Source organism: Coturnix japonica, chromosome 1 (assembly GCF_054131305.1).
Source record: "Coturnix japonica strain WE chromosome 1, WE-NBRP24, whole genome shotgun sequence".
NCBI lineage: Eukaryota > Metazoa > Chordata > Aves > Galliformes > Phasianidae > Coturnix > Coturnix japonica.
The window spans coordinates 140,953,431-140,978,252 of record NC_140663.1 but is presented as its reverse complement, the minus strand read 5'-3'; the positions used below and the strand labels follow the sequence as shown (position 1 = coordinate 140,978,252).

General features: G+C 40.2%; 1 protein-coding gene and 1 pseudogene across 7 annotated transcripts in view; one reads left to right on the top strand and one right to left on the bottom strand.

The window, feature by feature from the left end:
- Positions 1-24,822, top strand: part of SLAIN1 (SLAIN family member 1) — a 43,867-nt gene that overhangs the window by 7,745 nt on the left and 11,300 nt on the right. For 2 of the 6 annotated variants that reach the window (XM_085553364.1, XM_085553343.1), the window contains exons 3-5: positions 14,818-14,967; positions 16,776-16,925; positions 20,400-20,738. In XM_085553364.1, coding sequence (XP_085409490.1) covers positions 14,818-14,967; positions 16,776-16,925; positions 20,400-20,738 — 639 coding nt within the window. The remainder of the gene's footprint in view (positions 1-14,817; positions 14,968-16,775; positions 16,926-20,399; positions 20,739-24,822) is intronic. The other 4 variants (XM_085553370.1, XM_085553378.1, XM_015851597.3 and 1 more) reach the window with 3 other exon arrangements.
- Positions 17,828-19,160, bottom strand: LOC146762756 (uncharacterized; annotated as a pseudogene). The gene has a single exon (XR_014932389.1). The product of XR_014932389.1 is annotated as an uncharacterized LOC146762756 (transcript).

Here is a 24,822-nt window from a genome sequence, read left to right as displayed (position 1 = left end):
TTATTTTGATATATTTAAGATATGCTACATATTTAATCAACTGCTAAAAATTGCAGCTATAAAGAACTTTTACACCATGGTCAGTTAACAGCTTAAGCAAACAAGAAATACTGTAAATTGTTGATAGTATTTTGTGTCCTTGAGCAGAATCCAATGCTGTTTTGCATGGCAAGATGTTGTTTATTTCATGTACATTGATTTGTCAGAGGTGCATGTTATGGTGATCAGGACAGGATTAATTAGGTCTAACAGAGCTTTCTCATTCTTGTATTTCATATGTAATGGAGATTAAAATTTTACATGAAATCCTTCTGGAGCTGCAAGTGACAATGTCTTGAAGCCTGCAGACAATAGGATTGCTGTTTCCATCATAAATAAATTTCTAAGTCTCTTGAAGGAATGAAAGAAGTGGCAGGCCTGATTCGTTTCATAGCATGAGTCATAGAATTATAGAATGGCTTGGGTTGGAAGGGACCCCAAGGATCATCAAGTTCCAACCCCCTGCCACATGCAGGGCCACCAACCTCCACATTTAATAGTAGACCAGGCTGTCCAGGGCTCCATCCAACCTGGCCTTGAACACCTCTAGGGACAGGGCACCCACAGCCTCTCTGTCAGCCTGTTCCATCACCTCACCACTCTCTCTGTGAAGAACTTCCCTTAATGTTACAAATTTTCTCTCTCTGTGTTTCTAACAACACAAGTTTCTGGGTATTTGTAATGCTTTTCAGCACCTGAGCTCCTTTTGGCAAATATGACATCACAGAGGACAATGCGTATAGCAATCTTCTACCACAGTACAAGTGTAGCACTCAGAGCGCACAAATATACATGCGTAGGAGTTATATCCTATTAGATTTCATTTATTTGAAGTAACATGTTGTAACACTTGCATAATTTTGAGCAGTTCTCAGAGGTTTTGCAAATGCTGGTATCACTGGATTTTCTAAGCTACTGAAGCTACTGAAGATGATTTGTATTTTTCAACTGGGAAAAAAAAAATGGTTTTTGATACTTTGCTTGGAAGCATGTACTTGCATTTCAAGTGGAATATTTTCCTCCAGCACTGGAACATTTCTACTCTGCACTTCAAGACAGAAGTGTTTGGTTGAAAGTTCTTACAGCAAAAAAGTGCACAGAAGATCAGACACTTCAGTCTGTTCACTTCACTGATATCACTTGCCTTTGTAATATGGCTCTTAGATATTATTCTTAAGAATTTCATTTCTTTTTTGGGGGTTGGCTGTTATGTACTTCCTACTTAAATGTTTTCTTAGAACTGATTTCTAGTTCTCATTATAATTATGAGAAGATGCAGAATTTGCAGTCTAAAGTCTTTTATGTAAAGATAGTCAGAGAAGTCGTATTACGTATTATCTCTGTTGAGAAGATATACATCCCACTTTAGAATGGAAGTGCTGTATTAATGCACACCCACTACTGAGCTAGGATTATCAGTTCATCTCGAATGGCTTAACAGCCAGGAACACTGTCAAATTTTACATGAGGATTTCAGAAGCCTTATTTAAAACAGGCGTGGTTTATGTTTGCAGTGTAAGCTCAGTCTGTAATGCAGTGTATGTGTGAAAGCAATAGTAGTAGCTTTGACCCTGACAGTTATGCTAAAAATACAGGCACATTTACTGCTATTCAGTGGATCACTAAATCACTGTTTTGTCTGCAAGGTATACTGATGCCTTGCCAGATAGAAATTAAAAAGAAAGATTGTCTTTATTGATGGACATGGATGAACTTGGCTCTGAGGATGGTTTTTTTGTGGGGAAGAGAATCTTTTTAAAACTGGGCTGTTTTGGAAGCTCTCATTTCATTTTGGTACTGAAAGTCTGTGTACCTTTCGCACGGCTTGTTAGTCCCCAAATTATCATTATAACTTTAATTCCCATTTTCTTTCACTACCCATTTTTTATAGCTGCAGAAGAGAACAGGAAATAAAATTTCATGGCGTAGATGAGCCTCCCCCATGTGGTATGCAGAGGTAGCATCGCTTTATGAAAATATTATTTATTTCTGTGATTATGCTCTCAATGAGCACCTTGTTTCTTTTCTTCATAGCGTTGTGTCTTTTTAAGAAGCTTTTGTTCAGACTTTTCTATGCCATGACTCCTAAGTATCTTTTGAGAGCTGTTTACTCCTAGGATATAGTCCATAGGATTGTATATATAATGTATAGTGTTTGGCATTGGTGACTGACCTCACATTTTCATATATTAGAAGTCAAATCAATTGCACTTAACTTTAGCAAAACATCTACCAGTCTACTCCATTGTGGCTAAACATTAGATTGGCTACCGTACAAGTGCTGTTGTAAGAATTTTTAGTCATCATGTATGTCATTCAATTAATTTAGAGTCATAGAATCATAGAATTGTTTGGGTTGGAAGGGACCTTTAAGATGATGTAGTTCCAGCACGTCTGCTGTAGGCATGGACGCCTCCCACTAGACCAGGTTGCTCAGAGCCGCATCCAGCCTGGCCTTGAACGTCTCCAGGGTGGGTGCATCCACAGTGTTTCTGGGCAACCTGTTCCAGTGTTTCATCACCTTCACAGTCCCTTTACCACCTTTATGTATGCTGTGGTAAACTGGAATTATTTCCATGGAATTCTACCACTGTAAAATTAACCTGATTCAATAGTAAAGTGATGTTTTTCCAATTTTATGGTAGGAGTGAAGGCGTAACCATGTAGGTTCTGCTAAAGGCTTACATGACTGTTAACATATTAGGAAAGTATTATGAACATTCATCCTTTTGTAGAATTAAGGTTCTACAAGTCACACAAAGACCACAAAGCAGATAGTTATTTCTAAGAAAAAACAGATAAATCACACAGATGTTTGATATAGGTACCGTTGCCATTATTATTACTGTGATAAGGGTCAGGGCTTCTGTGATGACAGTTTTTTGACTAGAGAAACTGCTCTCTTCAAATTCCCCTGAGAAGGACTGTCTCCTCCTGCCACTAAGTCAGAGCATGTTCCTAACTGTAAGCTCCTCCAGGGTGATTTTAGACATCTCTACAGAGACCCCATGAGTAAACTTTGCCTTACTAGTACTTCCCACAGGTGCCTACACTGTAGTAAAAACTGTATAAACAGTGAACAAAGAGGCAGTCATTATGCATGAGCAGTATTGAAGTGGTATGTGTACCGTGATTTCAGACACTGCTGTGCTTAAATCTGCTGCTTTTCCATTCATAGGCTTCAGTGACAGTCTATGTGAGGACACCTATTTCATGGTAGACAAATGAACACTCATAAATTAGTATGGAATAGGGCTTTCTTCAAGATTATTTGAGCTAGATGAGAACAAATTAGTTATGCTGGCCAGTCTAGATGCAAATAACTAACAGTGAAGCTATGCTAATGGTGGAGTTTCTTGTCATGGTCCAGCATTTCCATAGGTAGATGTATCAGTCTCCTCAGAGCTCATTCTGTACACTCGCATACACTGCTCTGCTCTGTGTTATAAACAGTCCTGCAAGTCTCTTGTGGATCCACTAAATATGAAGTAAGGCAATTTAGGTCTCTGTGGTTGTATCTTCTTTCAGTCTCTTTACATGTAAATGTAACCTACTTTCTCTTCAGCAAGGATGTCGTTCTTGCTCTTTCAGATCTGCTAGCATACATAATGGCATCCTTTCCCATTGCTTGCAGCATATGGTGACTTAGATTAACCAGAGGCCTGATAATGTCTCTCTCAGATTGGTAGCCAGGAGGAGCCAAGACAGGATATCTGTCCAGTTGACTTGATAACACTGGAAGATATTTCGGAGGCTTTAGGTACGTAGTTTGTATAGGAAGGTGATGTATCTATCCTCATAATAATTGTGGAATTGTAAGATAGTTATCATATTCTACCTTTTTTTTTTATTTTATTCTAATTGTTACAGATATGATGAAATTGCTAGTGATTTGCTTTGTGCTGTATATGTAAGTAAGCAATTGTTCTAAGACACTGAATTAATCTCACTTACCTTCATACACATCATAATTTCCTTAGAGGTGTTCATGACAGGTTAGATGAGACCCTGGGAAACCTGGTCTAGTGCCAGGTCTGGAGGTTGGTGGCCCTGTCTGTTGGTGGCAGAGGGTTCAGAACTGAGTGATCTTTGAGGCCCCTTCCAACCCAAGCCATTCTATGATTCTGTGATTCATAGAGGTTATTCTCTGATAAATATTTTCTTTGCAGGCAACGTTGACTTCAGCAGCCCCAGCTTCCTGCTCCTGTTTTCTCCTTCTCCATTTCTCTCTTAAATGCCTTGTTATAAGTTCCCAGAATTTTCCTGGTAAATGAGAATGAGGTACTCTTTTTAGTATTAAAAAAAAACAAACAAACAAAACAAACAAACAAAAAAAAAAACCTACAAAATGTTATTCTTAATACAGGTCACAGAATTGATCAGATTTATCATTAAATCTTTCAGGGAAAATAATAATTGCTGGTGCAGTGTACCAGTGCAGCTGATAAAATGAGATGGGGTAAAGGATCATCCTGTAGGAATGGATTCTCCTTCATGCTGCCTCTACCACCAAGAACGATGCACTATAACTGTACTCAGCACTGGTGAGGCCACATCTTGAGTACTGTGTCCAGTTTCGGGCCCCTCACTGCAAGAAGGACATCAAGGCCCTGGAACATGTTCAGAGGAGGGCAACAAAGCTGGTGAGGGGTCTGGAGCACAGGCCTTATGAGGAGAGGCTGAAGCAGTTGGGAATGTTCAGCCTGGAGAAGAGGAGGCTCAGGGGAGACCTTATTGCTCTCTATAACTTCCTGAAGGGAGGTTGTAGTGAGCTGAGGATCTGCCTCTTCTCTTGTGTCATTAGTGATAGGACTAGAAGGAATGGTTTCAAGCTGCGGCAGGGGAGATTCAGGATGGACATTAGGAAATATTACTTCTGAGAAAAGGTAGTGAGGCACTGGAATGAACTGCCCAGGGAGATGGTGAAGTCACTGACGCTGGGGATGTTCAAGGAGTGATTGAATGTTGTGCTGAGGGACATGGTTTAGTAGAAGCTATTGGTAATAGGTGAATGGTTGGAATGGATGATCTTTTAGGTCTTTTCCAACCTTGGTGATTCTATGATTCTATGAACTTTAATTGGAATTTATTCTATTGAACTTTAATCACGTGCACAAGAACTTCTTTATCATATCATAGTCTCATAGTCTCGTGCGGGTTGGAAGGGACCTTAGAGATCATCGAGTCCAGCCCCTGGGATTCGAGCCTCTGTGTAGCAGAGCAGCACTACCACTTGCGCCACAGGGGGGATTCGAACTCCGGGCCCCAGTGTTGCAAGGCGGCGTCTTTAACCACTGCGCCACCAGAGCACACACTTTACGGTGAGGATGACGGAACACTTGGAACTGGCTGCCCAGGGAGGTGGTGGAGTCTCCTTCTCTGGAGATATTCAAGACCTGCCTGGACACCTACCTGTGTGACGTGGTGTAGGGATCCTGCTTTGGCAGGGGGGTTGGACTCTATGATCTCTAGAGGTCCCTTCCAACCCCTACAATTCTGTGATTCTGTGATTCTGGATGGTGAAGGCTGTTTAGGTTGGATACTTGCAAGCATTGTTACACTCTAGCATTTCAGAGAAGTTGTCTTTTTCAGTTGCTTGGAAATAGGGAAAACTGAAGGCAGTCTCTGAAGTCTCTTTCTAAGCTCTGTTTATTGTTCCCTGTAATGAATGCTGTCAGAGTGAATTTCTTTTGACTATATGCAGAGATCTGTATCTGAGCCAGTCACCCTGATCTCCCCTTTTAGTCAGTGGAGGTGAGGTGAATCATGCCCTGTTCTTTCACTTTTGAGCATATTCTGTCCTGTGGTGACTAGGTCAGCCACGAATGTATGTCAGAGCATCTTCATCATGTCTGTGTGACACAGGCTCCTGTGGCTAGAAGTACCATAAATAGATAACTAGAAAAGACTGAGAACAAGAGGAAGCAGCATGCACCCTTGCCCTGACACTCTCCCAGGTGTATTTCCAGTTCGGAGTGTGACTGAATCAGATATGATACCTGATTTATGTGATTAACTAACCTTTGATGGATTCTTCTTTGAATTTGTGTAGTCTCCTCATGTGAACTTTTATCAATAGCATTCTTTGATAAGAATTCCTTACTTTAGAAAGCTTGTAATTCCCTATTAGAAGGCTTCTAAAAATAAGTGGTGTAAACACTCTCCTTTTAATGAATGAAAAGATTATAGTTTGGCAGAAGAGACTGGGTGATCTCTTTTTTGTTCCACATTACTTTATGTAGTAATACTTACAAGATTGTGTCTTCTGCTTAGGAAATCATATCTTGTTTCAAACTAGTTGAAATATGAGAGCTTGTATATTTATGAATCCTGGTTAACAATCCACCCAACAGACAGAAAACACATCAGGTCAGCAGTCTGTACAAATTTCCAAAAGCTGAGTACAGGAGCTGGGGAGGGAACAGATATTTTTTCAGTATACTACTTGTCCTGTATCTCATGAAAGGAAATTTGGAAGCCAGATTTGCTTGTTAGCTATTACTTCTTTGAAAATATGTTTTTTGGCCCTGTGCATGCAGAGGGAGTTGTGCATGCAGTAAGAAAATGAATGGTGAGACAATTACATTTGTCACAAAGCCTCTGTGCTTGTCTGTGAACTAGTTAGTAAATACTTCACCTATAAAGAAGAGACAAACTAAAAGAAAAACAAAAACCCAGTGGTGCAAAAGCACACAGTGAAGGCAAGATGGACTTTTTATGTAGGAGTTTTGTATGAGACATGTAATTCATACTCCTCAATTGCATTTTTTGTTTCTAATCTTCTGAACACTTAGAAAAAAACATTTTTATGAAAAGGTTGTGTTGGGGAATGGTGGTTGGATTCTCTCTGCAAATCAGTGCAATACAATTGTAACATAGTGTAGTCATTTTCCCAGTCTGTAATGTGTCCAGAGACGATTTTCAGGTAAACCTTTCACTGAATTATGTTGAAACAACGTAGTTGTACATCTGTCTTGAAAAATATAGAAATCTTTGCTGCCTGCAGTGATACATCATCACTGGCAAAAGTGGAATTTGTCTGACACAGTGCAGCATTCCTGAATCTTACTTAGATTTACGTCTTTTTTCAGCAACTGCAACATGCTCAACAGCACTGTTGATTACATTGCTTTGCTGTGCTGGATGAAAGTCCTAGACAATACTGCAATGTAGATGCTTCCTGACTGTTCCTTTGAAAGAGGACTGTGCTGTTTTTGCTGGGGCAGATCTTGAGGTATATGAGTTGCTACAGTTTGATAGATTTAAACAGTAGTAAACCGATACAAACCAACTGAACTACCTTCTCATTCTACACTAATATTGATTCTTTTTTATGTTATTGTTGAAATAGAACTTTATGTGAATGCCACACACACTTAAAGCTAACATTATTTTTCAGTTTTTCCCAGGAAAGTAGACAATCTTTATTCTCTCAGCTCCTCCTAATATGTGATTGTCACCTAACTGTAGTGACAGTTGTTTTCATTAGACATTTGATAATGTATTTGAGGTTGAAGTTGATTGTTCTTTATTATTTTAAAGAAGCATGGAAAGAATATTTTAATTTCTTTTTATTTTGCATAGCAATCCTGTATATTGTGTATAAAATTGCTGCGAACAGTTAGAATTTTGTAGTTAAATTACATTCTTTTAGAAGGTCACCGGATGAAAATGTATGAAAATGCTATGTAGTTTCTTACAAGCTGACCTATGTTAAGAATGTGGGAAATCATTGGATTTTTATGCTAAATCCTAATGAAACCTAAGAAAATGTTGCAATTTATTTATTCAGTTGTTGCAGTCTAGTTGTGGAGGTTTAAGGTTCAAGGATAAATATATACAGGAAATTTTATTTTGGAGACCCTTGTGTACTGATTTGTGCAGTCAGCACTTAACAAAGTTTATCTCTCTCTCATCATTGCATCTATGGATGAGGAGGCACCTTGCCTCTCTGGAACAAGACATCAAGGGATGATACAGCAAACAAGCCCCAGGAGCATTTTGTGAGCTGGGTATGACAGTGGAGGGAAATAATAGTTTTGGACAATGACACATTCAATGTGAGTGAAAATATGCGTTAAGCATATGAAATGTGGCTCTTTGTTGATGACAGTTATGCTGACTGGATGGCTGAGGGAGCTACAGCTATGGTTATGAAACTGTAAGTTTCATACTTAAATAAGGCTTTGAGACAACCACAGATGATGACTGGGAGAGACTGGAACTAAGAGTGAAATGCTTGAAAAGTTGAGATGTTTGCAGTACTGCAATATTCAATAAAAGGAGAATATATGTATTCACCAGAATAACCTCCAATTTTATAAATATATGTCAATTATATTGCACACAGAAAGAGAAGTGACAGCATTTCTGTTGAGGACCCAGAATTTGTTTTGTTGAAACTGATAAAAATTGTAATTTTTTGAAGAAGTTTTTAGGACTTGTAATTGTGGAGGAAAGCGTGGAAGTAGTAGAGTTCAGATAGATACTGGGAGATGTTTTTTAAATGTTAAATGAAACATACTGCTCTTAGTCTTCATTTTTACTATTGCTCATTTGCTTCATTGACCATTTCAAAACATGTGTAAAGAGCAATCTGGCACAGCGCGTTTGCAGACACATATCACTAAGCTCTCAGTCTCTGCTGAAACTTCTGAGGCTACCAGGAAGGTGGTGGTGTCCCTGATTTTGGACTTACTGGGAAAGGCTGGAGAAGTGGGCCCGTGTTAACCTAATGAGGTTCTATAAGGCCAAGTGCAGGGTGTTGCACTTGGGTCAGGGCAACCCCAGGTATTTGTACAAACTGGGGGAAGATCTCCTTGAGAGCAGCCCTGCAGAGAGGGACCTGGGTGTCCTGGTGGATGAGAAGCTGGATATGAGCCGGCAGTGTGTACTTGCAGCCCAGAAGGCCAACTGTGTTTTGGGCAGCACTAAAAAAGGGGTGGCCAGCAGGGAGAGGGAGGTGATTGTCCTCCCTCTGCTCAGCTCTTGTGAGGTCCCATCAGGAGTACTACATCCAGGCCTGGGGCCCCCAGTACAGGAAGGATGTGGAGCTCTTGGAGCAGATCCAGAGGAGGGCCACTAAGATGATCAGAGGGCTGGAGCACCTCTACTATGAGGAAAGGTTGAGGGCACTTGGCTTGTTTAGCTTAGAGCATGCTCCAGGGGGACCTCATTGTGACCTTCCAGTACTTGAAGGGAGTGTATGAACAGGAGGGGAAACAACTGTTTACAAGTGTGGAGAGTGATAGGACAAGGGGGAATGGTCTTAAACTAACACAGGGAGGTTTAAGTTACATATTAGGAGGAAGTTTTTCACCCAGAGGGTGGTGACACACTGGAACAGGTTGTCCAGAGAGGTTATGGATGCCCCATCCGTGGAGGAATTCAAGGCCAGGCTGGATGTGGCTCTGGGCAGCCTGGTCTGGTGGTTGGCAACCCTGCACATAGCAGGGGGGTTGAAACCAGATGATCATTGTGATCCTTTTCAACCCAGGCCGTTCTATGATTCTATGATATACAGGTTAGTGGCCCTGCCTCTGGCAGGGGGGTTGGAGCTTGATGATCCTTGAGGTCCCTTTCAATTCAAGCCATTCTATGATTCTATGACTGACTGTATTTTAAATACTTATTCAATTGTTAGCTTAGAGAAGAGGTTTTATTCAGGCCATATAATTAGTACCAGAGTCAAGTATCTTCATATATGCAATTCAATTTAATTTTTAGCTTTGAATATAAAAGCTATTTTGATCTCTGGCCTGAAGGCTTATATAAAACTTAAGCTAATTGAGCTAGATAGCAACTTCAGATATAATTTAATGTTTAGTCAGTAATATAGCACAGTAATTTATGACTTTATTCTGTCTGTATAGCAAAGAAATAATTATTTTTTGTTAAAGTAGGTTGCTGTATTACAGAATTCTGTCAAATTTTGTTCGCTGAGTTTCATAACAGAATTATCAAAAAGGGGGGTGTTTCAAATGCACGTATACTCCCTTTAGTTTCTCGAAAGCTCTGGTATATTCTTAGCTAATACTCCATCTTGTGTACAGCAGCTGTACTTGATCTGTCTCTGTTTTGCTTAACTGAACAAAATTAAAACAACATGATGGACAGTCGGTGCCAGTTTTACCTTATGTCTGAGTTTATGAGTGATCCCATTAATGTTAATGCTCAGTTTTGGCCTCACTTTCAACCCTGGCTTTTGTATGTATGCTTAGAGTATGTTCTAGTTATTAATATTATTCCATTCCTTGCCATGCACTTATATATATATATATATGCATATATATATGTTTACTTATTTAGGTTTTCATGTGAATCGTTGCATACTTATTAAAGCTGATTATTAACAAGAGTCAGTGTGGTATGTATTTGTGTTTATGTAGTTGCTCCAAGTTTTTCCATTAGTGTACTGTATCATTCAGATATAAAATGCTAGTAAAATTTTAAAATGCTAGTAAATGTTTTAAGGTTATGAACAGGCAACCTTGTTCCAAATTTTATTATTTAAAGGAAAGATTTCGTTCAATTATGCAGACATTTTGATAAGTCCTTTTAATAAATATTATAATAGATGTTATGTAACCCAGTATAATGTCAGCAGCCTAGTTACTAAGATTTGATCAAGTCCAAGAAAATTGTATCCAGAAAGTTGAGCGTTCACTGTGTAGCTGTTAACTTTGAAGACTGGGACAATTTGCTTTTTATGTATCAGAGATTATTAGCTCCTTGTGTTGGTTTCAAAAGCGAACAGTTCCATGCTTCATAAAGTCAAATTGTTAATAAATTTGACTCTTTCCCATCAGTAAATCAAAAGATTTTATTTTATTTTATTTTATTTTATTTTATTTTATTTTATTTTATTTTATTTTATTTCATTTCATTTTATTTTTTTACTTCTTTTCTCTTTATGATTCTTTATATAAGCCTGCTTTCCTTCCCACAGCTGGTGTTTCTTCCTTCAATATGTCTTCAGGATTATTCTTGTTTGTATCCAACTGCAAGGGTCAGAAAATTCCTTCATTTTTAAAGGGCAGATTAGTTTCTTAAATCATCTCTGGGCAGCCCAAGTTGGATCGTTAGGTAAAAAAACAAACAAAACAAACAAACAAACAAAAAACCACCTAGTAATATATGAAGTATTGAAGCCAAACAACTTGGCTTTTAAATTGAAAATAAAGGTCTTCACAGTGCTGCCTCATTCTAATTCTTAATATCCTCCTCATTCTCTGGAAAAATCCCACTGAGAACCATTAACAAAGTACAAACCCTTTCGTATTTTAACAGTGCTTACTGTAATAACCAGAGCAGACTCAGAATCAGTTTGGAGTAAAATAACTATCCTAAAGTGACCATCCATTGTACTATTCTGCGATTTAATACATTTAACGTTATTTTGTATATTTGCTTAGATATGTGTAGATATGTATTTCCTACATACCTTTTCATGTTTTTGGCATAGCCCAAGACTTATCTAAGTCTAATCTTACTGTTCTTGATACTGTTGAAGTACTCAGTATATAATTCATTTTGATATTTCCAACTGAAACCTAATGAAAATATTTTTGCACGTTGGAACCTAAATTATTGTTTGGCTGTTAATCATATGCATAAAAAATGACAGTCCTCAGCTGAAGCTGAAGCACTGTCAGGCTATACTTGAAAAATAGAACCCAGTGATTTCGGGGAGCATTTTAGAATAGTGTATTGCTAGAGTTTATTGGCATCTTTCTCTGCCTTCCCTTCAGAACACACACAAGTTGAAAGAGTAATTCTAAATCTGTTTTGCTATAAATACTGAATATGTTCTTAGTGTGGGTTCTTGCTTACATAGTCACTATAACTGTTGCTTTGTGCTCCATGGGCCAGCTCACAGTGGTGATTGTACAAAGCAATGAATGATGTTTATTTGTGCTGTACGGTTGACCACATCTGTGGGTGAGAACATGCTGGAAGCTAATTGGCCTGGCAAATGATCAGACTGTGATGAAACAAGACATTGTGTTAGGCAGAAAAATAGAATTACAAGGAGCTGTCATCCTTTGGTCCTCACTGATAGCATCTGATGGACAAGACAGTTGTTAGCTGTGGTTATGATATTTAGATCTACTCTATCACACACATTTCTTTAAGTGAATGCCTCAAATTAATTTACAGTTCTGACTGCTTGTGGGTTAATCCACTCCATAGTGACTGTGTTACATACAGCTTTGTAAAGCTGTGATTGTCAGAGTTCACTCTCCTTTTTGTCTTTTAAATTTTCAAAATTTACCTTTAATAAATGTTAAAGATAAATAGCTCTATCAGGAGATAGAGGTCGTGTTGCTAAGCATTGGGCAATTTTCTAGAAGTGGCAATGGTGCTGTTCCTAGTTACGATCTCAGGCCTGTAGGGTTTTTAAGCTTGAAGGGTCTAGAATCATGAAAAATTAGGGAACTGCAGTAATTCTGTGGTTAAGTGACAGAAAAGATCACAATTTGCATTTTTGTGTCTTACTTTTCTTGTAGTTTAATTCCCTCATACAGAGGCAGAGCATTACACATACTTCCCTTCCACTGCAGACTGCTGCATTCCCCTTGTGGAAGCAAGAAATCTCCTTTGCAGTAAGCTTAGTAGCACTGATGAGAAGAATAGAAAAGTCTGATTAGTCCACACAAAACCAAAACCTGGGTTGCATCAAGATCGAGGGAGCTGATTCTTCCCCTCTACTCTGCTCTTGCGACACCCCACCTGGAAGACTGCATTTAGTTCTGGGGCCCCCAACAAAAGAAGGACATGGAGTTGTTGGAGCAGATCCAGAGGAGGGCCACGAAGATGATCAGAGGGTTGGAGCACCTCCCCTATGAGGACAGGCAGAGAGGGCTCTTCAGCCTGGAAAAGGCTCTGGGGAGACATTATAGTGGCCTTCCAGTACCTGAAGGAGGCCTACAGGAAAGCTTGAGAGGGACTTATATAAGGGCATGAAGTGACAGGATGAGGGGAAATGTCTTTAAACTAGAAAAGGTAGATTTAGACTAGATATTAGGAAGAAATTCTTTACTGTGAGGGTGGTGAGACACTGGAATAAGTTTCCCAGTGAGGCTGTGGATGCGCTTCTCTCCCCTGGAAGCATTCAAGGCCAGGATGGATGGGGCTTTGAGCAACCTGGTCTAGAGGGAGGTGTTCCTGCCTATAGCAGGAGGGCTGGAACCAGATAATATGAAATGTCCCTTCCAATCCAAACAATTCTATGATTCTATGGTTCTGTGAACTGGATGAACAAACTCAAACAATACAGTAGATTTGTGATACAAACCATAATGTTTAGGCACTTGGCTTTTGAGGGCTTTGGGTTTTCAGATACGTTTGCAACATCTGTCAGAGCGAAGTACACCTTCTAAGTGCCATTCATCCCATGGATTTTTGAGCTAGATGTAAGTATATCCATATGTTGTGGTTTGAACCTAGCAGGCAGCTGAGCACCACACAGCCATTTGCTTGCTCCCACCAGGAGCAATGAGGGAAAAATCAGAGAAAGCTAAAACTTGCGTGGTGACATAAAGGCAGTTTAACAGGACAGAAAAGGAAAGGATATAATAATAATGATAAAAGAATATACAAAGGAAAATGATGCACAGAGTAATTGCTTGCTATCCACAGACAGACACACAGCCAGTCCCCAAGCAGCGGCAGCTCCCCCCAGTTTTTTGTTCAGCATTACACTGTGTGGTATGGGATATCCCATTGGCCAGTTTGAATCAGCTGTCCTGGTTCTGGCCTCCCTCTGCCCCTCTCTGGTAAAGCAGCACAAGAAGCTAAAAAGGTCCTTGACTATTCTAAAATGGAGTTGCCATCCCTGGCAGTGTTCAGGAAGTGCCTGGCTAGGGAACTAGGAGATATGGTTTAGGGGTTTCTTGTAGGTATGGTAAAGGGAGGACGGTTGAACTAGGTGATCTTATAGGTCCTTTCCAACCTTATGATTCTGTGATTCTAAAATTGTGTGGGTATTGCTTGTTTTACCATTTGAACAGATAATAGAGACACACAAACCAAACCACACTACAGATGTATTCCTATGTTACTAGATGATCTAAGAAAATGTGAATTAAATAAACATTTGTGTTTTTGCCTACTCTGAACTTTGTGTCGTTTCTGAGCAGACCAGATGCTTTTCAACCTTGCTGTAAGCAATCTGTAGAAAGAGGTGCCCTGTTCCATTATTTGGTTGGTCCTTGAAAAAATGTCATGCTTATATAACCACACTGGAAAAAGAGAAGTAATGGCATGGTAGCTTTAAAGCTTGCTATGGGATTACAGTTGTTTTTAGCACTTGATGGTTAAGCGTATTTTACCGTTGTCTCTGAACTTTCACAGCTGATAATTTGACTTGTAACTCAGTAGTATGATGTTTGATTGCCATGAACAATTCCTTGAAGAGCACTACCAATTTAATTTGTTTCTCTATTAACTGTAATGGTTAGTGGGTTTTGTTTCCTTTGTTGTTTTGTGTCTTGACTCACAGTAATATATATGATAAATAAATACCAAATTGCTGTATACATAGAAAATAGTAAACAGCACATACTTAGTAGAAAACTTATTGGAACAAATCTTGCATGTAGAAGGCTCTGCTGATCCTCTGTTTTGCTGCTGAACTCAGACCATTATTTTCCATTTGCCATAAGTAAACCATGTATAATTAAGAGATTATCGTTAGATAATTTTCTCACTAATTGCCCTTTTCTATTTATAACAATAAATCTATTTTTTCCCCCTCCTCTCTTACATCCATAACAGCTAGCCGATGGCGGAGCCTCTTCTCTACACCTGTCTCCCTGGCTTTCCCTTATAGTCCTGTTGCAAGACTCACTCCATATACCAATGGCTTTAACAGTCCCAGCTTCTCTAAAACCTCCAGTAAAGCAATACTAACACCTGAACGGACAGGTAATACTTATCCTTTTGTTCATTTATGGTTCTTACAAGATTGCTTAATTCAATATAACTTGCTAGCATTTAACAACAGTGCACTGTTCAGATGATTTTATAAACTCTCATCTCAGATAGATTTATTTTTCGTTAAAATGTCCTAAATTTTTGCTCTTAGCTAGTGGTGTAAGTTATTTTCTTTGTTACGCAGTGTGTCATAGGAAACCAATGCTCCTAAACGGCTCGGCTTTCCTCAGTGGTTAACCTCAGTTTATAATTGCTGCAGTATCATTTTAAGCCATCTCTAGCTTGGTCCTTTTCTGCTCATTTTTACCTCACTGTGCCCCTTCTTTATGTCTACAAAAACATTTGTGCAGCTGTGTAATGAGTTTCCACGGGCAATTTACCTGTTATTAAAATAACCCTCAGAAACAAGGCTGTTTTCCATCTGGCATCGCTGTTACCATCACACCAGTCTTCAGAGGGCAGAGATGTTTTAGGAAAAATACAAACTTCCAGTGGGTTTTCCTTCTTCAGTACAGGTATCAGGATTCAATCTGTGACTACTCTTAAGCTGAAGTGTCAGTGGAGAAAATAATCCTCTGGGGAGGAATCATTAATATTTTATTGCTGGCAGAAGCAGATGTGATCTGAGGAGGTCAGCAGTGCTGACACAGTGCCACGCTGCTCTGTGCACAATTTTCTTTACCAGTGCAAATAGCCCTGTTGAGGAATATGAATGCTGTGAGTGAAATAATGCCTTGTGCAGGTGTCTGTGGGTAAGCTAGATGTCTGAGCTGCCCTATTCAGTGGGATGCAGCTTAGTTCCTATCCAAAAGCATTTAGTTCAGTTTCAGGTGCCCTCGCATATCTTATCTAGCTTCCAACTGCTGATCCAAAAGAGCACAGCTGTTAGAAAACCTAGAGGACCACTTCAACTTCAAAATTTAAAAAGGCAAACACATTTTTAATCCTTCCAAAGCAAAGTAATCCCCTGCATGTGCTTTTCTGTTGGAGTTATTGTTAGAAAACAGCTGAATTGATGGCGAATTTTGGATGGATGCTGTGCTAGAGGATACAAACACATCTGTGATATAGGCACAGCTTAAAAGCCTTCGCCACAGTGGTTTCATCCTGTAGGCAGGGAGCCTCTGGTTGCTTGAAGGATATTAAGAAGTAATTTGCTTTTTTATTTGAAGAATTTTTCTCTAATTTGGGCAGATGCCAGCTGGTATAAGTGACTGCAGTTTAGTTTGTACTTTCCCTGCTTCACAGGAAAAAATAGAATCTTGAGCCTTCCCTGAAGCCAGCAAAGTAAAAGAGGCCTATTTCATAATACCTATTTCAGTCTTAATTGCTATGATCATTTATTTCTCTGACAATTACAAACAATTTCAAACAATAGTAAAATTTAAGTAAATAACTACTATATAGAATCTGAGTACTGAGCTTAAACTAGAGACATATGCACACTTGCTTTTCAGAAAAGGATAGGGAGATTCATGATATCATAAGAAGGATTCAAATGCAGATAGAGTATGCTAACAAGTCTATGCTATCTGAACTGAATTGAGTAAATTATTCATTGTCTGGGCTATGCAATGCTATTTTGGGTACAAGCAGAGGAATTCACGATCCATTACTACACATACTTCTCATGAGTTTCTAATCCCTTTGCTGATTGTTGCTGGGCTGAGCTATGCTTCGGAAAGCTTTCGTTTGTTATATGAAAGTAATTTAAGCTACTGTAACATAATGAACAGTTACTCATGAATGAAAAATGACCAGAGATATTCACAGACTAAAGATTATATTTTTCTACCTAGGTTACATTTCTAGAAATTCCCCTTTGAGCCCACAGTCATCAATAGACAGTGAGCTGAGCACCTCAGAGCTGGAGGATGATTCTATTTCCATGGGATACAAACTGCAGGACCTCACCGATGTTCAGATTATGGCCCGTCTACAGGAAGAGAGTAGGTGGCTTCCTTCATAACTGTTTTTCAGAGGAAGATTTCATGCTGCAGTCAAAACTGCTCCTGCCTTGTCTCAGTCAATTGGATATTTCCTGAAAGATGTTGCCTCTTCAACAGCAGATGGAAAAACTCTTCATCTGCGAGCAAAAAGCGTACACAGTGTCAGGTTCAGGTTAATAGTACTGGATGTTTGAAAACTGATTCCTATTTATTGCTGACCAGTAGCTCCATATCCACCAAATACATTTTTATTTAGCTGTTCCATAGTGTCTTATTGTATTATTTAAATAAAATTTGATAAAGGGCCTCCAGTATCTTCCATATGAGGAATGGCTGAGTGACCTGGGTGTCCTACCTATGGTGCGGGAGGCAAAGGGATGAGACCAGATTCTTTTCAGCGGTACATGGCAATAGGACAAGGGGAAATGAACAGGGACTGAAGCATAAGAAGTTCAGCACAAATGTGTATCAGAACTTCACAGTAAGAGTGACGGAGCACTGAAACAGGCTGTCCAGGGAGGTTGTGGAGTCTCCTTCTCTGGAGACATTCAAGACCCAACTGGACACCCACCTGTGTAGCCTGGTCTAGGAAGCCTGCTTTCCTAGAATCATAGAATCATAAAATTGGAAAGGACCTATAAGATCATGTAGTCCAACTGTCCTCCCCTTACCATACCTACAGAAAACCCCTAAGCCATATCTCCTAGTTCCCTGTCCAGGCGCTTGAACACTGCCAGGGACGGCGGCTCCACCAGCTCCCTGGGCAGCCATTCCAGTGCCTGACCACTCTCTGAGAAAAAAAGTTCCTTCTTATGTCCAGTCTAAACTTTATCTGATACAACTTGTGGCCATTTCCTCCGTTCCTGTTTGTTGCCTGGCAGAAGAGGCCAAGCCCCTCCTCATCACAGCTTTCCTTCAGGAAGTTGTAGAGTGCAATGAGGTCTCCCCTGAGCCTCCTCATTTCCAGGCTAAACAATCCCAGCTCCCTGAGCCACTCCTCATAAGAGTGGTGCTCCAGACCCCTCACAAGTTTTGTTGCCCTTCTCTGGACATGTTCCAGGGCCTCAATGTCTTTCTTGTAGTGAGGAGCCCAAAACTGAACACAGTACTCAAGATGCAGCCTCACCAGAGCTGAGTACAGAGGGATGATCACCTCTCTGGTCCTGCTGGCCACACTATTTCTTATACAGGCCAGGATGCTGTTGGCCTTCTTGGCCACCTGAGCACACTGTCGGCTCATGTTCAGCTGAGCATTGACCAACACCCCCAGGTCTCTTTCCTCTTCACAGTCATCCAGCCACTCAGCCCCAAGCCCATAGTGCTGCATGGGGTTATTGTGGCCAAAGTGCAGGACCCAGCACTTGGCCTTGTTGAACCTCATCCCATTAACCTCAGCCCAGCGATTCAGCCTATTCAGATCCCTTTAGAGGGCCTCCCTACCCTTGCGCAGATCAACACCACATCCCAACTTGGTGTCACCTGCGTCTTTGCAGGAGGGTTGGACTTGATGATCTCTATAGGTCCCTTCCTGCCCCTACAATTCTGTGATTCTGTGATTATAATTGTATGTATGTGCTGTGAGAAAGGAAAAAACTAAGCAGCACTCATGGATTTTTTGCAATTACTTTGTTTTTATAAATTTTATAAATGAATTCTCTCTACAGTTTCTCAGACACTGGACTTGCTTAGCTTGGAGAAGAGAAGGCATTGTGGCCTTCCAGTACTTGAAGGAGGGGGAGCAGTTGTTTACAAAGGTGGACAGTGATAGGACAAGGAGGAATGGTCTTAAACTGAAACAGGGGAGGTTTAGGTTAGATATTAGGAGGAAGTTTTTCACTCAGAGAGCACTGGAACAAGTTCTCCAAGGAGGCTGTGGATGCCCCATCCCTGGAGGCATTCATGGCCAGGCTGGATGTTGCTCTGGTCTGGTGGTTGGTGACCCTTCCTATGACAGGGGGTTGAAACTAGATGATCTTTGAGGTCCTTTGCAACCCAGGCCATTCTATGATTACAAGAAATGAAGAAGTTGGAACAAGAAATTGGAGATCCAATCTGACTGTAGCCACGGGACTTGTCAGCATTAGAGCTTGATATGAGTTTGTTAGCAGTAGATACATTCAGTAGGGAAATTTAGCAAGTGTGCTGAATTCTCAACTGGTCAGTGTGTGTAGTCACAGCTCAGAAATTTTCTGATATTATTTGCAAGAGATAAGAATCAAAAGAAATTAGTTTTGTGACTACCATAGGGGTGAAAGAATGTGTTACGTAAATGACAGCTGTGCTCTCCTCCTTCTGAGCAAGGTTTAAAAAAAGACTTCAGGTGCTTAGCTTTCTGATAAATCAGGTCATTCATAAACTGGAAGGAGAAAAACTGTTTTTCTTCTAATCTACTTCCTGTGTAATCACTGTATCACATTGTCACAGCAATCAGCATGCAGTCTTTGAACACATGACAGTTGTTGTCCACTTACTCCTGAAGAAAGTGGTAATATTATATGTGCACATAGGCATACACTTGTCACATGCAAAATAATCTCCCACTTGAGAGGGAAAAAAGCAACTATGTTAAGAAATTTTCCTTACAGTAGTGAAGACACTTGTTGAAGCTGGAAGCTTTCTGTAAATTTAAGTCATTGTTCACAGCTATTTACAGAATTGCTAAGATGCTGGAAGTGCAAAGCTTCCTGTGTTGTATGCTGTGGAGCAGGAAAAGAGGGAAGTGGAAGGGCTGTGGATGCTTTCCTCTCACTTCACTTGGAGCAAACCTGTAGAACTAATAGAAGGATAGTTCCTAACACATGTCATTTTGAGAAGGAGGTGGTAAAATGCGTGTATATGAAATGTGACGGTGTCACCTCTGAGCCTTTTCTGTGTGATTAGGTTTTAGCAGGATTTCACTGTGGTTCAAAGAGGTTGAACAGCAAGAATATTTACATGGATTACATGTTAAGGAATATCATTGCCATAATTTTCTTTGCATAAAAATAATAGTAGTAAGTACAATAATAAAAATATAATAATGAGTGTAATAAATATAATACTTTGGAAAAGAAATAGAGTGAGCGTTGATTCCTTCACTTTAGAATAGTTAAATACTTATATTTGTGTGATCTTTTCACTGGCAGAGAAATAGGCACCTCCTGAGGGTAATTCATACCATTTGAAGAGAAGTATATGAGACAGCTCACACATAGTGCAATTTGGAGATGCTTGTGTTCTCTTTCTTGTTTCTTTTTTTTTTAAATGTTGTTAAAAAGAGTCTCATTGGAAGTAATTCAAGCTTAGATACCTGAAAGGTAGACACCAGTAGTTAGATCTGCTGAATCCTACCTCAGATCTTCAGCTTTGTCATAGTGTAAATCCAGTTCTTGCTGTCAGATTATGTGTCCATGTACTTGCCAAGTCTGAGAGATTGTGTGTTAAGTTTTGATCACTTAAGCAGAAGCTGAATCATCCTTCTTTTGGAATTTACAGGCCTTAGACAAGATTATGCTTCGACTTCAGCATCAGTGTCAAGACACAGTTCGAGTGTATCACTGCATTCGGGAAAGAAGGGGACATGCAGTGACCAGGAATACGATCGCTACAGCCTTGAGGATGAGGAAGAATTTGACCACCTCCCACCCCCACAGCCACGACTCACACGCTGCTCCCCATTCCAGAGAGGGATCCCACACTCACAGACTTTCTCCAGTATTCGGGACTGCAGAAGAAGCCCTACTTCCCAGCACTTTCCTTCAAGTACTTATCAGCAGCCCTACTATTCTCCTCAAGTCCAAACTCCAGAGCAGCAACCAAATAGGATGAATGGAGGTGGGTTGCATGCTTTCATAGAGCATCTTTTCCTTGAGCCTGTGTTCAAAGTGCCAGTTTTAAGGATCCATTTGCATAAACTGACTGAAAAGTGTTCGATTTATGACCACTAGATCAGTTCTTAAGTTGCAACAACTGATTTAAATCTGTGCTAATGAGTGTATTATTAGAGGAATGTTATCATTAGGTAATTTGCTGCAAAATGTAATTTGAACCAGTCATGAAAACTATTAATTTTGTCAGTTTTAAAATGTTGCAACTATGAATGCACATGAAGAGAGAAGAAAGAGGGAAAATAGCATCTTTTAGCAGGACATCGTTTGTCTGGAAAAGCTGATCAGGTTTTCAAGCATGGCCTGCGTAGGTCCATCATGGATGTGGCAAAATAGAGAGTAGGGTTTTCAGATTTTCATTCCTAATAACATTCTTTTTCTTTCTTACCAACTTTTCCATGAATGTAGCTTTGTTGTGAATCCATGATGAGTGCTTCTGATGAAGGTCACTGCTCTGTTCTTGTTCCAGGTCTGGTAGGCCAGACTGCTGAGGTAGTAGGAGATAAGGTTGTCCCCAGTCTACCCTGAGCCACTGCTACTTTATGCACTACATTTGAGATATATTTCAGAGTATGAAATATTTTTCTATCACTGCTTTTTAAGAAATTAAGTTTCCCTGTTATTGCTATTATCTTTCTTTTCCTTCATCATTACGATCATAGTTTTCATCCTCTTGCTGCATCTTACTTTTTATTCCTTCAGTCCAAGTCACCACGATACTTCAGGACAGTTAGTTTTCAGTCAAGGTTTTGTTTGTAACATTACAGGTGACAGCTTACCCTTGGGCAAGAAAATAAATGTGTTGTTCAAGACAGTTCCTATTTATAGTGTGCTACAGGTATGTATGTTACTTTCCTGACAAATCAGAAGTGACAGGTTGGTGCCAAGAGCACTTGCATTCAAAGTAAGACGTGGCATGAAAGTATAATTGACAAGTAGCAGCCTACAAAGAAGGCTAAGGTTAGCACAGAGCACAGTGATGTGGGTGTTTGCTGTTACGGCGTATGTACCACATTCGATATTATTTTTCTCATCTGTGAGATATGAATGGTTTGTGGAAAATCTGTCTGGGAGATAGAAAGGAAAGCAACCAGATGTTTTTGATTCAGAAATGTGGACAGGATGTTGCACTGCAATGTTTTTGTATGGCTCCTGAAGTCTTTTTTTAATCATTTGTTCATGTCAGTAGAACTAAGAAACTTAGAAACATCCTTATTGTTGGCAGAGACCTTTAAAGGTCATCTAGTCCAACTCCCCTGCAATAACAGCTCGGTCTGGTTGCCCAGGGCCTGATCCAGCCTCACCTTGAAAGTCTCCAGGGACAAAGCATCACCCACATCACTCAGCAACTTAATCACCAGATTCCCGCGTGGAAGTCTCAGAAAGTACTTGCAGCATACAAAAACTAATAAACTTCTAGTTTATTAACTGCAAAAAATGTAAAACACTACCAATTTTATCACCTGGTTGCCTTGTTTCTCAAAAAGCCTTAGATGTTGGATTATCTATTCAGTACTGTTTGGAAGATCAACACATTACTGGTGTTACTCCAGGTACTTGTTTGCTGGCATGGCAGACAATTTTATGATAGCCAGTACCATTATATTTAGAGGCGATTAGTTTATCTCTTTAGCTTTTGCACCTTCACCCTATGACTCATGTGGCAGTGATCAACATAAATGGAAAATGCTGATTCTGAGAAATATTTTGTGTTTTTGGCCTGATTAGTGCCTGATCTAGTGGTTGGCAACCCTACCTGCAGCAGGGGTTGAATCTGGATGATCTTTGAGGTCCCTTTTAACCCAAGCCATTCTGTGATTCTGTGTTTTGTTGGAAAACAAGGAATAATCTTTTTGCTATATTTAAGATGTGTGAGTAGTGTTTTGACAATATATTCTCACCAGTGCTTCTCATCATATTGGCAACAATTTCATAGTCTTTCAAGAACTCCTACAAGTTGAAATGGAGTTAGACTGTAAGAGAAGGATTTGTCTGAATCTTGATGTGATGGACCATGTGTTTCACACTGCTGCACTTTCCTAAGGCTGATGAGAAAGGAAAATCAGATAGATGGAGAGGTTAAACTGTTACGTTAGTTGCAGCTTTCAATATACATGAAAAGTATCATCCATAATTAATCAAAATTGCACTTTAAGCATGCTCTGCTGTTATACTGCTATTACAGTATTCCCAAATCTCTTTTCCTCTCTTTTCTAAAGAGATAGATTGTGTTCTTGTATGAGGAGTCAACAATCTGGCTGCTGGTTCATCTGGTCATTCACGGAGTTCTTTGTAAATGAAGATAAACTGAAAAGTAAACACTGGGTTTTAGCACTCAGTCTTGATGGAAAAACAATGTTTAGCTTTGACACAGTGTCTTCCCAAACTTATATGTTTACCTGACTACAGTTTTTTTGCCTTTAAGAACAGATAGTATCAGGAGCTCTGGTTTTATCCTCCTTGCTCATAGTCAAGTTTTTGGGGTATAGTGTGCTAGCTGAGATACTTATTCTGAGTTTAGATCTGTACTACCTGTATTGCAAAAAAACAAAACAAAACAAAGCAAAACAAAACACCAAAACAGACTGAAGGTGTGATAAACTTAGAAAATGTTAATAATTAGCTTTGGTATGTTTACTGCTATGAAGCTGGATTGGACTTCAAGAGTACAGTGAACCCTGGTTGCCAACAAGGCCAGAAGAATCCTGGGATGCAATAAAAGGAGCATGGCCAGCAGGTCAAGGGAGGTGACCATCTGTCTCTACTATGCCCTGGTCAGGCATCACCTGGAGTACTATCCAGTTCTGAGCTCCCCAGTACAAAATAGACAGGGATCTCCTGGAGAGAGTCCAGAAGAAGGCCAGAAAGATGATAAAGGGCCTGGAGCATCTCCTGTATGAAGAAAAACCGAGTGACCTGGATCTGTTCAGCTGTGAGAAGGGAAGACTCAGAGGTGATCTTATTAATGTTTATAAATGTCTTCCATGTGGGTGTCAAAGGGACATAGCCAACCTCTTTTCAGTGGACTGTGGGGACCGAACAAGGGAAAACGACCATAAACTGCAGCACAGGAAGTTCCACACCAATATGCTAAGGAACTTCTTGACAGTGAGGGTGACAGAACACTGGAACAGGCTGCCATGGGGGGTTGTGGATTCTCTGGAGATATTCAAGACCCACCTGGATGCCTACATGTGCAGCCTGCTGTACGTGGCCTGCTTTGCAGGGAGGCTGGACTTGGTGATCTCTGGATGTTCCATCCAGACCCTACAATTCTGTGATTCTGTGACTCTGTGAAACAAATGGGAAAGGTAAAATGTTTACCAAATAGACAAGGAATATCCCAGCAAGCACTCAAACACTGTATCTGGCTTCCCAGTGGCTTTGAAAAGACATCTGCCAGTTAGAAACCCTGTAATAGAGTTGTTTTGACAAGGTTGAGAGGCGTCTAATACTGGCCTCAAGGAAAGGGCAGGGGAGATGAGCCGTCACCTAACAGCAAGTGGCAGTCACCGTGACTGAGAAGATGTAGGCATGTGGCTTCTGGGGACAGGAGTGGCTGCATCTCTGAGCCATTTCCCTTAACCTTGCTGATAGGGCTTGCAAAGATCTGAGCAGATACGCCTTCTGGTTCATTGCTGTAAATGCTTTTGGGCTCTTTAAGAGATGAGTCAGGAAAGCTGTATTCTTAGGATGTACACTGTGTGTCTTTATACTTGGACTGGATCTGCTTTGCTGTCACCTGTATTTAAGTATTCGGAAGTAGGTATCCAGATGTGAATGCACTGCCCAATTCCTCTGTCTATGTATAAGCAATTAGTGTTACATGAGGTGCTTATTGTAAGAACATAATTGTGTTGAAAAATACCTACCCCATTTGGAAACTGCACATTTTTCCTCCCTTCCCTTCCCTTCCCTTCCCTTCCCTTCCCTTCCCTTCCCTTCCCTTCCCTTCCCTTCCCTTCCCTTCCCTTCCCTTCCCTTCCCTTCCCTTCCCTTCCCTTCCCTTCCCTTCCCTTCCCTTCCCTTCC